The sequence below is a fragment of the Scyliorhinus canicula genome, chromosome 16 (genome assembly GCF_902713615.1).
Source record: "Scyliorhinus canicula chromosome 16, sScyCan1.1, whole genome shotgun sequence".
NCBI lineage: Eukaryota > Metazoa > Chordata > Chondrichthyes > Carcharhiniformes > Scyliorhinidae > Scyliorhinus > Scyliorhinus canicula.
In genome coordinates this window covers 5,895,043-5,908,956 of record NC_052161.1, presented here as the reverse complement: position 1 = coordinate 5,908,956, position 13,914 = coordinate 5,895,043, and the positions used below count along the sequence as shown (strand labels likewise).

The following is a 13,914-nucleotide window of genomic DNA, read 5'->3' as shown; positions in this document are numbered from 1 at the left end:
GTCGGGAGTCTCGAGCGGAGTTCGTTTATTTTTCAAATCAGATCCGGGAAGTGGGGGCGGCGGCGGCAGGGGGTCAAGAGGAGGGTCATTGGGGTCCTGAGCTCAAGGGGAGGGTCATTGGGGTCCTGAGCTCAAGGGGAGGGTCGTTGGGGTCCTGAGCTCAAGAGGAGGGTCATTGGGGTCCTGAGCTCAAGAGGAGGGTCATTGGGGTCCTGAGCTCAAGAGGAGGGTCATTGGGGTCCTGAGCTCAAGGGGAGGGTCATTGGGGTCCTGAGCTCAAAGGGAGGTTCATTGGAGTCCTGAGCTCAAGGGGAGGGTCATTGGGGTCCTGAGCTCAAGGGGAGGGTCATTGGGGTCCTGAGCTCAAGGGAAGGGTCATTGGGGTCCTGAGCTCAAGGGGAGGGTCATTGGGGTCCTGAGCTCAAGGTGAGGTCATTGGGATCCTGAGCCCAAGGTGAGGGTCATTGGGGTCCTGAGCTCAAGGGGAGGGTCATTGGGATCCTGAGCCCAAGGTGAGGTATTTGGGGTCCTGAGCTCAAGGGGAGGGTCATTGGGGTGCTGAGCTCAAGGGGAGGGTCATTGGGGTGCTGAGCTCAAGGTGAGGTCTTTGGGGTCCTGCGCTCCAGCAATTGGTGGTCCTTTGTGCTGGGGGTATTTACCTGGGGTTGTGGCAGTGGGTAATGGCAGGGATTTAGGCAGTCCCGTTTGGATGGTATTGAGTGGCACTGGGAGCTGTGGTGATGAAGTGCCTCTTGATTTCCAGCGAGAGTGCCCAGGTCCTCTTTTACTGGACCGACCAGGAATTTGAGGCGAGCCTGAAGCATCGATTCGAGAATTTGGTGGAGCAACACCGAGAGGTAAAATGGAGAGTGCAGGGTGATTAGGCTGCTGTCTCTCGGGGTGGGCTGTAGATATACTGCCGGTGGCCATTCTTCATGAGTGAACGTGGAATGCTGGCCGGCCTACCTCAATAATTGGGGAGAGCTGTTACCCCCACTGCCTTCAGCATGACTGCCACGATGTGGAGATGCCGGCGTTGGACTGGGGTGAGCACAGTAAGAAGTCTTACGACACCAGGTTAAAGTCCAACAGGTTTGTTTCGAATCACTAGCTTTCGGAGCACTGCTCCTTCCTGGGGTGAATGAAGAGGTATTCCAAGTATCGTCTTGCATCATTGATTTTATCTTTATATATGTTTCTGGAACCCATTTCTTCATTCACCTGAGGAAGGAACTGTGCTCCAAAAGTTAGTGATTCGAAGCAAACCTGTTGGACTTTAAATGGTGTTGTAAGTCTTCTTACTGTGTTCAGCATGACTGACAGATTTTGGGACAATAAGGATTAGAAAACCAAAATGTGTCGATTTATTTTAAAACCATGATGTGGAGATGCCGGCGTTGGACTGGGGTGAGCACAGTAAGAAGTCTTACAACACCAGGTTAAAGTCCAACAGGTTTGTTTCAAACACGAGCTTTCGGAGCACGGCTCCTTCTTCAGGTGAATGGAAAAAATTTTTCCATTCACCTGAAGAAGGAGCCGTGCTCCGAAAGCTCGTGTTTGAAACAAACCTGTTGGACTTTAACCTGGTGTTGTAAGACTTCTTACTATTTTAAAACCAGCCAAGGTCTAATTGAGTTGGGAAACAGCTTCAGGACCTGAATGATTTTCTCCTGAACTTGTGTTCCAGTGGTTCTGGCTCTGTTGTGTTAGCTTGACCTCTTCCTCGGTCGATGTTGTATATGGTAGTATTCCATTACTAGCAGGACTTGGATGACGGTCAGTCTAACTAACATCCCTTGTTGGAATCATCAAAGGGATTGTCCCAGCCAGTATGGCTCAGTTTCAAACAGACATTGTCTGCTTAATCCTTGCTCCGGAAATTATTTGTTGTTGCTGTTTCTCTACTGTAGGCTGTTAGGGGAAATTTTTGGGATGATATTCCCACCTGTAACTTTTTCTTCGGAGTATGGGAACTTCTTGGGGATGGGATCACCAAGACACTACCTTGCATGGATCAACAGCGAGATCCTGGAGAACGTGGACCATTTTCCGTATCTTTGGAGCCCCTTGGAGAAGGCCGACTGAGGGAAAAGAATCTTTGAGAACCAGGATCTTACACTTGAGACTAAGGTTGTGGTTTACCGGTTAGCAGTGATCCCCGCACTCCTTTATGCTTCAGAAACTTGGACAACCTACAGCAAAGCACCGGGGATGCAGCATCAGTGATACTGTCACAAGATCCTCCAAATCTGGTGGCAAGAAAGGCAGTCCCAACAGCAATGTCCTCTCCCAAACCAACCTGCCCCCCATCGAGGAATTAATCGCAAAAGAACAGCTCCACTGGGCAGGTCATTTTGTTCTGGGCCTGACTCTAGATTCCTGAAGCAACTACTCAGAACTCAGTCATGGAAGGAGACTCCCAGGAGGACAGTGGAGAACTTCAAAGTGGCCTCATTTCCACTGACTCCTGTGAGACTGGCTTGTGACTGACAAAACAGGGCAGGTTTATTCGGGAAGAAATGGAACTCGTCGAGAGACTTTGTTGGGAATGTGCAGAGGGGGAATTGAGGCTTCGGATGGAGTGCACAAACCTCCAAACTCTCCATTGACCCAAACTTTCAAACACCACCTTCCACACATGTGGCCAATTCTGCAGATCATTCATTGACCTAATCAGCAAATTCCAGAACCCATTGAACCAGGATAAAAGCAAATCATTCCCGATCCTCAGGGACTGTGTAAGAAGGCGAAACATTGCATGAAAGGCTGGGTGGTAAAGCTAGAGGGCAAGTAGGTCAGGGCAGGTTTCTGGACCTCTGGAGAGGCTGACTCCAGGATCATGGTGCCGAGATGTCAGCTGGGAATTAGCTATTAGCACAGCCACCTCTGAGTCAGAAGGTTGTGTTTTTGAGAGATTCAAGACCATAATCTGGGCTAACATTCCCACTGCGGTACTGAAGGAATGCTGCACAATTGGAGATGCTGTCTTATGGTTGTGATTAAACTGAGCCTGCCCTCTCTGGTGGATGTAAGAGATCCCACAACACCATTTTGACAAAGAGCAACATCACAAAATGGATTATCTGGTCATTTTCATATTGCTGGTTTTGGGAGCTTGCTGTGCGCAAATTGGTTGCCCTGTTTTCTACATTACAGCAGTAACTACACTCTGTGCTTCATTGGCTGTAAAATACTTTGGATATATGGAGGTCATGGTGCTACATCAATGTAATATCTTTCTTTATCTGGTTGGATTGTATCTGGTTGGATTGTATGTGACAAGGAGCAAATGAAATACAATACTGCTCCCTGGTGACTGAGTAAATATGGTGGTTAGCCCTGACTGTTCTCTAGTGGCCCCTTGCTGGGAGTGCATCTGTAGGAACCTGGGGTGAGCTTGTCACAGTTTAATAACCTGCTGCTTCTTGCTGTGCCTTGTGAATAGTGGGCACCGGAGTGAGGTGAGGGGGCACTGGATACCTGTGGATCTACATTCTGTTCAGAAATTGTCACCTTTAAAACCCTTCACACCCAATGAACTGCTTTTGATGTGCAGTTGCTATTTAGTCGAAAAATAATTCTTCAATTTGTTCCTGGGATGTGGGTGTCTCTGGCTAGGCCATGATTTATTGTCGATCCTTAATTACCCTTGAGAAGGTGGTGTGAGCCGCTGCAGTCCGTGTGGTGTAGGTACACCCACTGTGCTGTTAGGGAGGATGTTCCAGGATTTTGACCCAGCGACAGTGAAGGAATGGCCGATACAGTTTCAAGTCAGGATGGTGAGTGACTTGAAATTAAAATCGCTTATTGTCACGAGTAGACATCAAATGAAGTTACTGTGAAAAGCACCTAGTCGCCACATTCCGGCGCCTGTTCGGGGAGGCTGTTACGGAAACTTGGAGGGGAACTTCCAGATAGTGATGATTTTCTTGGTGGTAGAGGTCATGGGTTTGGGAGGTGTTGTTGAAGGAGGCTTGGCAAGTCCAATTTGGTCCAGTAATTGGTCAAAAACCTCAGCACAACAGAGTCCTAAAAACGTCAGATAAATGATGTTCGGAAAATAGTATGATAGTATTTAGTATTCCGGTTGAGTATGTGGAAGTTGGGACTGAAATGCCAGTGTTAAACATAAAGAAGGGGAAATAAGAAGGTGTCAGGGTGGAATTGGCCAAAGTGGCCTGGTCATCAAGATTAGTAGGTAAGACAGTGGGAAAGCAGTGGCAGACATTTAAGGAGATAATTCTTGACTCCCAGTAAAAATCCATCCCAATGAGGAGGAAAGACTCGCTAAGCGGAAACTGGCAAAGGTTAGTGGTAGGCCAGGGGAGTGCGATAGATTCAGAATGCAGTATAGATGGAAAACAATAATCAGGAAGGAGCAAATAAACTGAGGGCAAGCTAGCGAGAAACATAAAATCAAACAATGAGTCTTTTAAAGTTCATTTAAAAGGAAGAGAAAAGCAAAAGAAATCATCGGCCCCTCCGAGAATGAAACTGGGGAAGTAATTATGGGGAACAAAGAAATGGCAGAGGAGTTAAATAGATATATTCCATCGATCTTAATGTAGAGGATACGACAAGCATCCCAGAAACAGTACAAAAGACCGGGAGGAATTAAATACAGTCCCCATCGGAAAACTAATGGGGTTAAAGGCTGATACAAGGCCCCTGGACCTGACCATCTGCACCCCAGAGTCTTAAAGGTAGTCATTTTCCAAAGATCCTTGGATTCTGGAACTGTGCCAAAGGATCGGAAAACTGTGAATGTGGGTACCCTTGGTCAAAAAGGGAATGAGGCAAAATGCAGAAAACTATAGACCAGTTAGTCTAACTTCAGTTATTAGAAAAATATTCGAATTGGTTGTTAAGGAGGGAATAGCAATGCATTTGGAAAACCATAATCTGATCGGGCAGAGTCGGCATGGTTTCATGAAGGGGAAATCATTTCCGTCAAATTTACTAGAGTTCTTTAAGGAGGCGATAGAGGAGACCCAGTCGGTGTTGTATCTTTGGATTTTCAAAAGGCATTTGTTAATGTGAGTGGGCAGAACATTGGCAAATGGAATTAGTTCAATGTGGGAAAATGTGAGATATAGAACATAGAACAGTACAGCACAGAACAGGCCCTTCGGCCCTCGATGTTGTGCCGAGCAATGATCACCCTACTTAAACCCACGTAACCCGTATACCCGTAACCCAACAATCCCCCCATTAACCTTACACTACGGGAAATTTAGCATGGCCAATCCACCTAACCCGCACATCTTTGGACTGTGGGAGGAAACCGGAGCACCCGGAGGAAACCCACGCACACACGGGGAGGACGTGCAGACTCCACACAGACAGCGACCCAGCCGGGAATCGAACCTGGGACCCTGGAGCTGTGAAGCATTGATGCTAACCACCATGCTACCGTGAGGCCCCAAAGTATTATTGTCACAAGTATGAAGTTACTGTGAAAAGCTCCTAGTCTTCACATTCCGGTGCCTGTTCGGGTAAGCTGGTAAGCAATTGAACCCGCGCTGCTGGCCTTGTTCTGCATTATAAACCAACTGTCTAGCCCACTGAGCTAAACCAGCCCAAATGAGATTGTTCAATTTAGAAGAAAGAATGAGAAGGCAGATTGTTATTTAAATGGAGAGAGATTGCAGAAAGCTGTGGCACAAAGGGACTTTGAGGTCGTTGTTCATGGAACCCAGAAATCTAGCATACAGGTGGAGACGGTAATGGGGAAGGCAAATGGAATGATGGCTTTTTATACTCGAGTGGGCTGGAGTATAAAAGTAAAGAGGTGTTGCTGCAACTATACAAGGTACTAGTGAGGCCACATTTAGAATACTGGGTACAGTTTAGTCCCCTTATTTAAGGAAAGATATGTTATCATTGGAGGTAGTTACAGAGGAGGTTTACTAGAATAATAATGATCCTTATTAGTGTCACAAGGAAGTTTATGTTAACTGCAATGAAATTACTGTGAAAATCCTGCTCCCGGGAATGAAGGGACTGCTATATGAGTAAAAATAAACAGGTTGGATCTGAAGTTGAGTTCAGAAGAATGAGAGGTGATATGAACAGCCTACTCCTGCTCCTATTTCCTATGGTTACCTCTCCAAGTCACAAACCATCCTTATTTTGACCTATATCACAGTTGCTGGATCAAAATCAGGAAAACGCCTTGAACAGTACGATGGGAATGAGCAAAAGTTGGACTTTTTTCTGGCTGGGGTGGAGATTGTATAAAAAATAATGTTAGTATGATATTAATCAGGGCCAGAGTGTTCTCCTGTGCTGGATTTGATTATCTAAGAAAGGAACTTTGCAGATATTCCCCACAATTGGCCCAGGTTTTTTATCTAGGTTTCCACCTCTCGGGTGATGACTTTGTTTTTGAGTAGGGTGAGCTGAGGCATTGCGAATTTGTGGGACTGGGTGGATGGCTATATTCTGGTCTGTCATTGTATGTGTCTTTTTAGTTATCTGAACAGACAGTTTAACCATTCCCTCAGCATGCTACTAGAGTTTCAGCCTGGCTTGTGTGCCTATGAACCCACGGTCTTCTGACTCTTTAGCTGGACTGAAATAGAACAAAATATTAAAACGGAGTTGCAACGTAGCTAATTTGGACACTAAGAGTTAAGGGGAATGGAGATAACGGTGGGGTTAAGATAGAAGATCAGCCAATGTCTTATTAAATGGTGGAGAGGCTCAAAGGGCTGAATGGCCACTCATGCTCCTATTTCTTTTCTTTTAATATGGATGAACCGTTTCCTGTGTTCGCAGACATCTCCCGCGTTTGAGGACAGCATAAACACATTGTTTGCACCACTCCTGATTTCCTGCATTACCCTAAATGAGAAGATCTCGGATACCTATACCTCTGTTGTCAGTGAGAATAACTACCTCTTCATTGTGCACCAGGTACACAGGTCGGAGCTTTGTGCAGTTACCTACCTTTTTTGACTTGTATGCCATGGGTTTAAGCTCTAATGGATTTTAAAAGGGTGCTCTTCTGTCTAATATGCTTTCAAAACACTTCCTGTATGAATAAATGTGATAGATGAGCAATAACAGTTGTTTAGTGTTGGCTATTGTTTCTACTGTTCAGTTTCATAATTGTTCATATTTTCCCCACCATCTTCTCTGAGCTCTGACTATACAACAGGAGAGCAAGCAGGAGATGTTTCAATCTCTTCACGAATATCTCTTCTTCATCTCCTCTCTCTCTCTCTCTCTCTCCCTCTCTTCTCTTCCTCCCTCTCTTCTCCCACCCCCCCCCCCCCCCCCACCACCAACACACAATAGTGACTCTGCTGTCAACTAAGATCAGAGTGTTGCTCTATAAGAAATTGTTCATTTTCACAGATTCAAAGGGGACTCGAGTCCCTTTCTTCACTGATATGAGTTTGGTTGTTTGTGATTTCTTCAGTTTGGAGAGTGCACATACGTCGCAGTGAATGGAGATGGTTCAGAGAGCGAAGATGATCTGAGACGCAAGATTTTTGTGTTGAAGAAAATTATTGATGTGTGTTTTGGCCTGGTAACGCTGGATACCAACATCCTAAAGAAAAAGTATGTGATATTCTTTTGTTTTAGGCTTTTTGATACAATTTCCTCCCCATCTCTTGCAGACATTTTCTTTGGTATGGTCAGTTGTGAGTTTGGGTGAAGTGTTTCAGCTGACTCTTTAACCATGGGACACTGAAGCTTAGCCAGAGCCCATCATATAAAGTATGCACTTCCAACAAAGGTTGCTGGACAGCCATTGGAATTAGAAGCTTGAATAGTTTATCCTCCACCCAAAGTGTAGGGAAGTCATAAGATCAGATCATTTATCCCCTTGAGCCTGTGAGTTTAGAATTTCCTCGTGTCTATGTTGGGGTAACTGAATGCCTTCACCAGCAGTACAGAGAATATGTTTCTATTTGCGGGGAAACTAGAGGTCGTGATTATAAGATAGCAACTAATAAATGATGGTAGTACAGTGGTTAGCACTGTTGCTTCAGGGTCCAAGTTCGATTCCCAGCTTGGGTCACTGTCTCTGTGGAGTCTACGCGTTCTCCCTGTGTCCGCATGGGTTTCCTCTGGGTGCTCCGGTTTCCTCCCACAAGTCCCGAAAGATGTGCTTATTAGGTGAATTGGACATTCTGAATTCTCCCTCTGTGTACCCGAACAGACGCCAGAATGTGGCGACTAGGGAATTTTCACAGTAACTTCATTGCAGTGTTAATGTAAGCCTACTTGTGACAATAAAGATTATTATGATAATTATTATTATGAAATGGGGAATTCAGGAGAAACATTTTTACCCAGAGAATGATGTGAATGCGAAACTAGCTACCACATAGAGCAGTTGGGATGGATTGAATAGAGATACGTAAGGGGAAATTGATGGAAAAATAAATAGAAGGATATACTGATAGGAGAGACAAAGTAAGGTGGGAGACTGCTTGTGTGGAGCATAAATACCAGGGGAGGGCAGTGGTGTGGTGGTATTATCACTGGACTAGTAATCCAGACCCAGGTTGGGGTCTGTGGACCTGGGTTCAAATCCTACCACAGCAATAAAAAAATCTAGAATCAAAAGTCCAGTGATGACTATGAAACCATTGTCGATTTATCATTAAAAACTCATCTTGTTCACTAATGTCCTTTAGGGAAGGAAATCAGCCGTCCTTGCCTGGTCTGGCCTACACGTGACTCCAGACCCACAGCAATGTAGTAGACTCTCAAATGCCCTCTGAAATGGAGGACAGTTATAGATAGGAAATAAATGCTGGCCCAGCCAGCGATGCCCATATCCTGTTTTTTTTTTAAAAGAATAAAAACCAGCCTGGACCAGTTGGGCTGAATGGCCTATTTCTGTGCCAACTTTGTATCTTTTCAACCATCAAGTAAATGACTTAAAATATATAATCAGATTTAAAAATCTTAGAGATGTAGTTAGAATTAGCAGATGCAGGATTAGAAAATTGCCAAGCTCATACCCTGTATTTGATGGGATAACATTGACCCTTGTTCCTTGACCAATTCCATTATTCCAATTTGTCTCCGTGTGTAGTAAACTCGCATTGAAGAAAAGCCACTTTGGGTGAGTGACTGGAAGGAACCTTTTGATGCTTGTAGAACCAGAAGCGCCAGATTTGACGCTTTCTGGAAAAGAGGAGGGCAGTAGGTGATTTGAGTGGTGGGCATTAATGATGAGTTTAGTTCCTGGCCTCTGTTTCACTGCTGAGGGGATCAACAGCTGCTGCCAATGTACAGAGAGCGTGGAACTGGGAAACTTATTAACTTCTTAACAACTGGCTGCTGAGTCAGAGGGCAGAGCGAGGCAGCCAGCCATCGCTTCTTCTCTGTCACAGCCTCTGCACAGCAAAATCAATTACTGTGCAAATTTTATTGCAGGTTCTTTGACATTGTGAGCTGCTGTAAAAATGTAACAATTTCTTTCACATGAGAAATCAAAGATAAAGAAGTGGACATACTGTTAGTTAGTGACAGCTTTTTTTAAAAAAAAGCTTTTTGCTTACAATTTTCTAGTTGTTTGGGTTGTGTGTGGGCAACATTGAGGAGGTGATATTTATTACCCTATTCCCATTGCCCTGTGGATATAAGATATTCAGCTGTAGGCCAGAGCGGATGTGGATGGCAGCTTCTTCTTCATGAAGGATTCGTGGATCAGTTGGGTTTTCACTCCAGTTTGATAAGAGTTCACGATGATTCATCCAGTGTCCATTCATAAATTACCACAGTCATTCAATACCCGTTCACAGCTTGCCACATGACCTTTGGATTGCCTGCCCAGCACCCTAACCATGATGCTGACAGAACCTGAAGAACGAAAATCCTTATTTTTGTGGCTTGAACATCACAAATTAGGTTTTTGTACCAGTTGGACATCAGAATAAATATCCTTCGAACAGCACACACATAAAGCATAAGATCTGTCTAATCAGCCTGTTCCGCCTGTATGCTGGAACAATCCAAAACTAATCCTCACTACCCTTTTCTCTCCCCAAAGTCTTGTAACTTTTTCTGCTACAAACGTTTATGCAATTTTCCACTGGAATTTTTCTGAACAATTCTTTATGACCAATCTGGTGACTCCTCCAACCCCTTCAGCACAGTGCTCCTCCAGTCAGAAATAGTCTTTCTCTATTCATTCCACACACAAAAAACCCTCAACTTTAAAAACCGCTGTTAAATCATAGCACACAAAATTGACGGTAAGGAAAAGATTGCTGATTCATCAAGCTGACCCTGCACAGTCATTGGCTGGAGAATTGTGACTGGACACTTCCCAACCATGTCACCTCCTAGGAGAGATTTGAAAAAACAGGGCAAGTTTCAAGGCCAATAGGGATGTACAGAGTTTCTCCGTGTGTTGAGGACTGTACCTGCTGAATTGGGGTTTTGTTTCACTCCAGTTGTTAGCTTTGGGAGAGGGAGGGGAGAGTTAGCTGTTTCTGTTCAGCATTGCTCTGTGTGATTAGCTGCCATTGTATGTCAAGAAGGGTAGATTTGATCGCTTCAGTCTTGGTCTGTAAAACGTCTGCTTGATTCCTTCCAAGGGGTTTGCTGTATCTCTGCAAGTTCTCTCTTTACCACAGCCTTTTCCTGCCTTCTCAGGCTGCGGCCTCAAGATACAGAGCAACGATGCAAAGTTTGGAAGATGTTACAAAACCTGCTAATGACGTACAGCCACCTGAGGGAGGAAGACCAGAGTTTCCTGGTGGAGGTGAGTGGTACTCTGAAGACGACCTAATACAGAGGCGCTCCCCTGCTGGCCTGTATTGCATTGAGAAAGACACAGTTACACAGGCTAGAAGGCCAGAGCTTTGATTCCCAGTCTGTGTCGAATCAGCTGATGTTGACCAGATGTGATTGCGGGAGTTGTAATACGGTGCCATGTAAGAAAGGTGGGCAGGGCCAAGCTTAGCTGCAACCCACGGTTGCAGAGCCTGCCCCATCGGCTTCTGAAATTCACTGCGAAATGGCCACTAGAATGTGGGTGAAGCTGATTTCCTGCCCATTGCCTGGTTGCTCTGAGAAAGTGTTAGTTTCCTTGAACTACTGAGCTCTTGTGTTAATGGTATTCCCACAATGGTGACTTGTCTGTGGTGGTCTGTTAGCTTTCTTAAAAAGAAAGAGATATGCCTCTTGTAACCATTTTCACCATCTCAGGATTTCCCGAAACACTTTGTAATCAATGAAATACTTGTGAAGTGTAATGTAGTAGCAAGCTCCCACAAAGTAAAATATGATGGTCCAGATTTTTTTTTTTTTTGCGATATTGATTGAGAGACCAATATTGGACAGGGACACTGGCGAGAACTCTCCAGCTTTTCTTTGGAATAATACCATTGGATCTTTTACGTACATCTGGGAGGGAAGGTTGAATGCCTCACCTGAAGGACAGCATTTCCAATAGCGCAACACTCCTCAAGGATTCACCATCCCATTCCTGGGCACGATATAGTGATCCCTCTCAAATTCTAATGTCCTATCCAGGAACCCTGTTGTGTACGCTTTATTATGAGATTGTAATCTGACTTGGCTATGTCTTTCTACCATTCTTCTCCCTGCTCTCACCTCTCCATGGACAAGTAGCTTATTACCCGAAAAACACAGAAATATGGGCTTCTGGTTAAAGTGCAGTTACCCATATACACACTGAGTGCTGGTCTCTAGCGGTGAGGAATGATAATTGGAGGAAAAGGAGTGGGAAAATAAGGGGAGTTGTGCATTGACGCTAACTGTATTTTTGTTGTTAGGCTGTGGAACGCCTGATCCACCCTCAGTTGTGTGAGCAGTGCATTGAGTTACTGGATCGACATGTGGTGCAGCAGATAAACAGCAGCATGGAGCGGGCTAATGAGGAAGTGGTACACAGCTTCATCCTAGTACACACCAAGCTCCTGGCATTTTTTTCAAGGTGAGATGTTTTGTAACAAATTTAAATTCTATCTGGTTTTAAATTTGTTCCCCAAATGGCTCAGCTGTTTATAGTAGTGAGCAGGTCAACCATACAAAGCTGGGGAATCACCAGTTCTGTCACCGCCCTTTCTGATTTAACTAGTTTTAGCTATGGTGTTGGAAGGGCCATTACCATTCGGCTTATCATGTCTTGATTGAGAAGGGGATAATTGGCAATGGTTTATCTTGCTCATCGCCACTTGGTGACCCCTGCTCAAAAGATATAGTTGTCAGGCAAGATAAAAGACTGCACCCTGCCATGATGCTCCCCAAAGTTGCGAGTAGCTGTTTCTGTTTATAAATACTCGTCTTACCAGTGGCATTTGTTTATGAGCAAATAAAAATAGTTGATGAAAGGCGGTACTGCTGGTCACCTATTGAATCGTACCTCTGCAAGTGTCCTGGAGTGGGGAAGGGGAAGGAAAGAGAGGAAAATATACGGCACATTACCGAAAGATATCAGCATATTGTGAGGATCTGCCGATGACTTCAGAAGTATCCATACTGTGTATGGTGCACTAGTCTGTGAGATTGTACCCAGTAGTTTGGTCTTAGGGATTTATCAGTGAAAGCTTGCTCCTGATTTCTCTGTACCCTTTCAACCTTCAGGCCTAACCAAGAATGTGTTGCCTTACACTTGGTTATAGAGCAGGTTAGTCAGTTTGGCAACATGTACTAAAAGAAACAATAACGGAAGGGGAAGCAAGTGCTGTAAAAGTGTTGACGTTTGAAATTGTCTTTAGATTCACTTTGTAAGATTTACCCACATTTTAATTAACTTTGGCCCACCTCTTTGAGATTTTTGTTGCCCACCCTCTCTCTCTCTCTCTGTCTGTTGTGTTTCTGCTCCTGTCTTTACCAATGCGGTGTATGTTGCAAACCAGGTTTGAAAGTCATGACAGCCTGCATGAAGCTGTGACTTAAACACTACATGCTAGTTGAATTTTGTATTTAAAAAACACCTGACATGATTAATATGTCAAACTCAAACTAAATACTTGACATCTTATCACCAAATTGATTTATTTCATTGAAATGCCTGCTTATTATGTATCCTATTCTTTAACCCCATAGTCGTAACGCCAGCTCTTTGAGACCTTCAGACTTGCTCGCACTCATTCTGATTGCTCAGGATATGTACCCAAGTGACCACAACTTGGAATCACCAATTGTCAAGGTAGGGCTACAATTTGTAGTTGGTTTGGCCTCTTGATGATTTGACAGTAAGGTAAAAGCAGAAAATTCAATAAATAATAAATTGCAAACTCTTCTTCAGTTGCAGTGTGAATCTGCATTGTTTGATCGCAGTAAATGCCGATCTCCGAATGATGCTTAACTTGGAGGAGCTAATGGAACAGATGCCTCTGGCTGTTGCATGAAAGGCTGTCCAAATCTTTTTATATTGTAATCCAATTTTGGTGGGGATGGGCCCTTAGCACCACTGGTGGCTTGGTACTAAATTGGTAAGCTCACTGCAAAAGACCGCAGGGTGATTGGTCGATAGCTGGGAGGTTGAGGAGAGCATAGCAGTGTTCAATGCTGACATCAAATTGCTGGATCTCCCAGAACTAAAATCCCCCTGGCTTGATGAACACAATCCAAAAATAATCATTAAAAAATGTCTTGCACACTAAATGATAAATTAATCTGCTAGTCTGATGTATTGTTTGCTCATAGGATCTGGATAATACTGCAATAACTGAAGAGGTTTATGCCCCTACACTGTCGTCTGGTGCAGGAGGAGGTATGTATGGACCAGCCCAAAGAGCAAATCTCCCCATCAGGGCCATTTCCCTGTTGTGTTTTATCAAGAGGGAATCCTAACACCCATCCCATCAAAATAAACTCGGGCTTCTACAATAAACTGAGTCATAACCACCATGCTGACCCCAGGTTGGCTTGTTGGCAGGACCAGCTGATCACAGCCATGACAATAATCAT

At 44.5% G+C, this 13,914-nt stretch overlaps 1 protein-coding gene across 4 annotated transcripts in view; it reads left to right on the top strand.

Moving 5' to 3' along the window:
- Positions 1-67: 67 nt before the first annotated feature.
- hps1 (HPS1 biogenesis of lysosomal organelles complex 3 subunit 1) overlaps positions 68-13,914 on the top strand; it is a 30,373-nt gene continuing 16,526 nt past the window's right edge. Inside the window, exons 1-7 of one of the 4 annotated variants that reach the window (XM_038821906.1) lie at positions 68-857; positions 6,781-6,918; positions 7,427-7,569; positions 10,627-10,735; positions 11,772-11,932; positions 13,048-13,150; positions 13,651-13,717. In XM_038821906.1, the coding sequence (XP_038677834.1) occupies positions 741-857; positions 6,781-6,918; positions 7,427-7,569; positions 10,627-10,735; positions 11,772-11,932; positions 13,048-13,150; positions 13,651-13,717 (838 nt within the window). In that variant the 5' untranslated portion in view covers positions 68-740. Of the gene's footprint in view, positions 858-6,780; positions 6,927-7,426; positions 7,570-10,568; positions 10,736-11,771; positions 11,933-13,047; positions 13,151-13,650; positions 13,718-13,914 lie in introns of those variants that run through there. The other 3 variants (XM_038821907.1, XM_038821908.1, XM_038821909.1) reach the window with 3 other exon arrangements.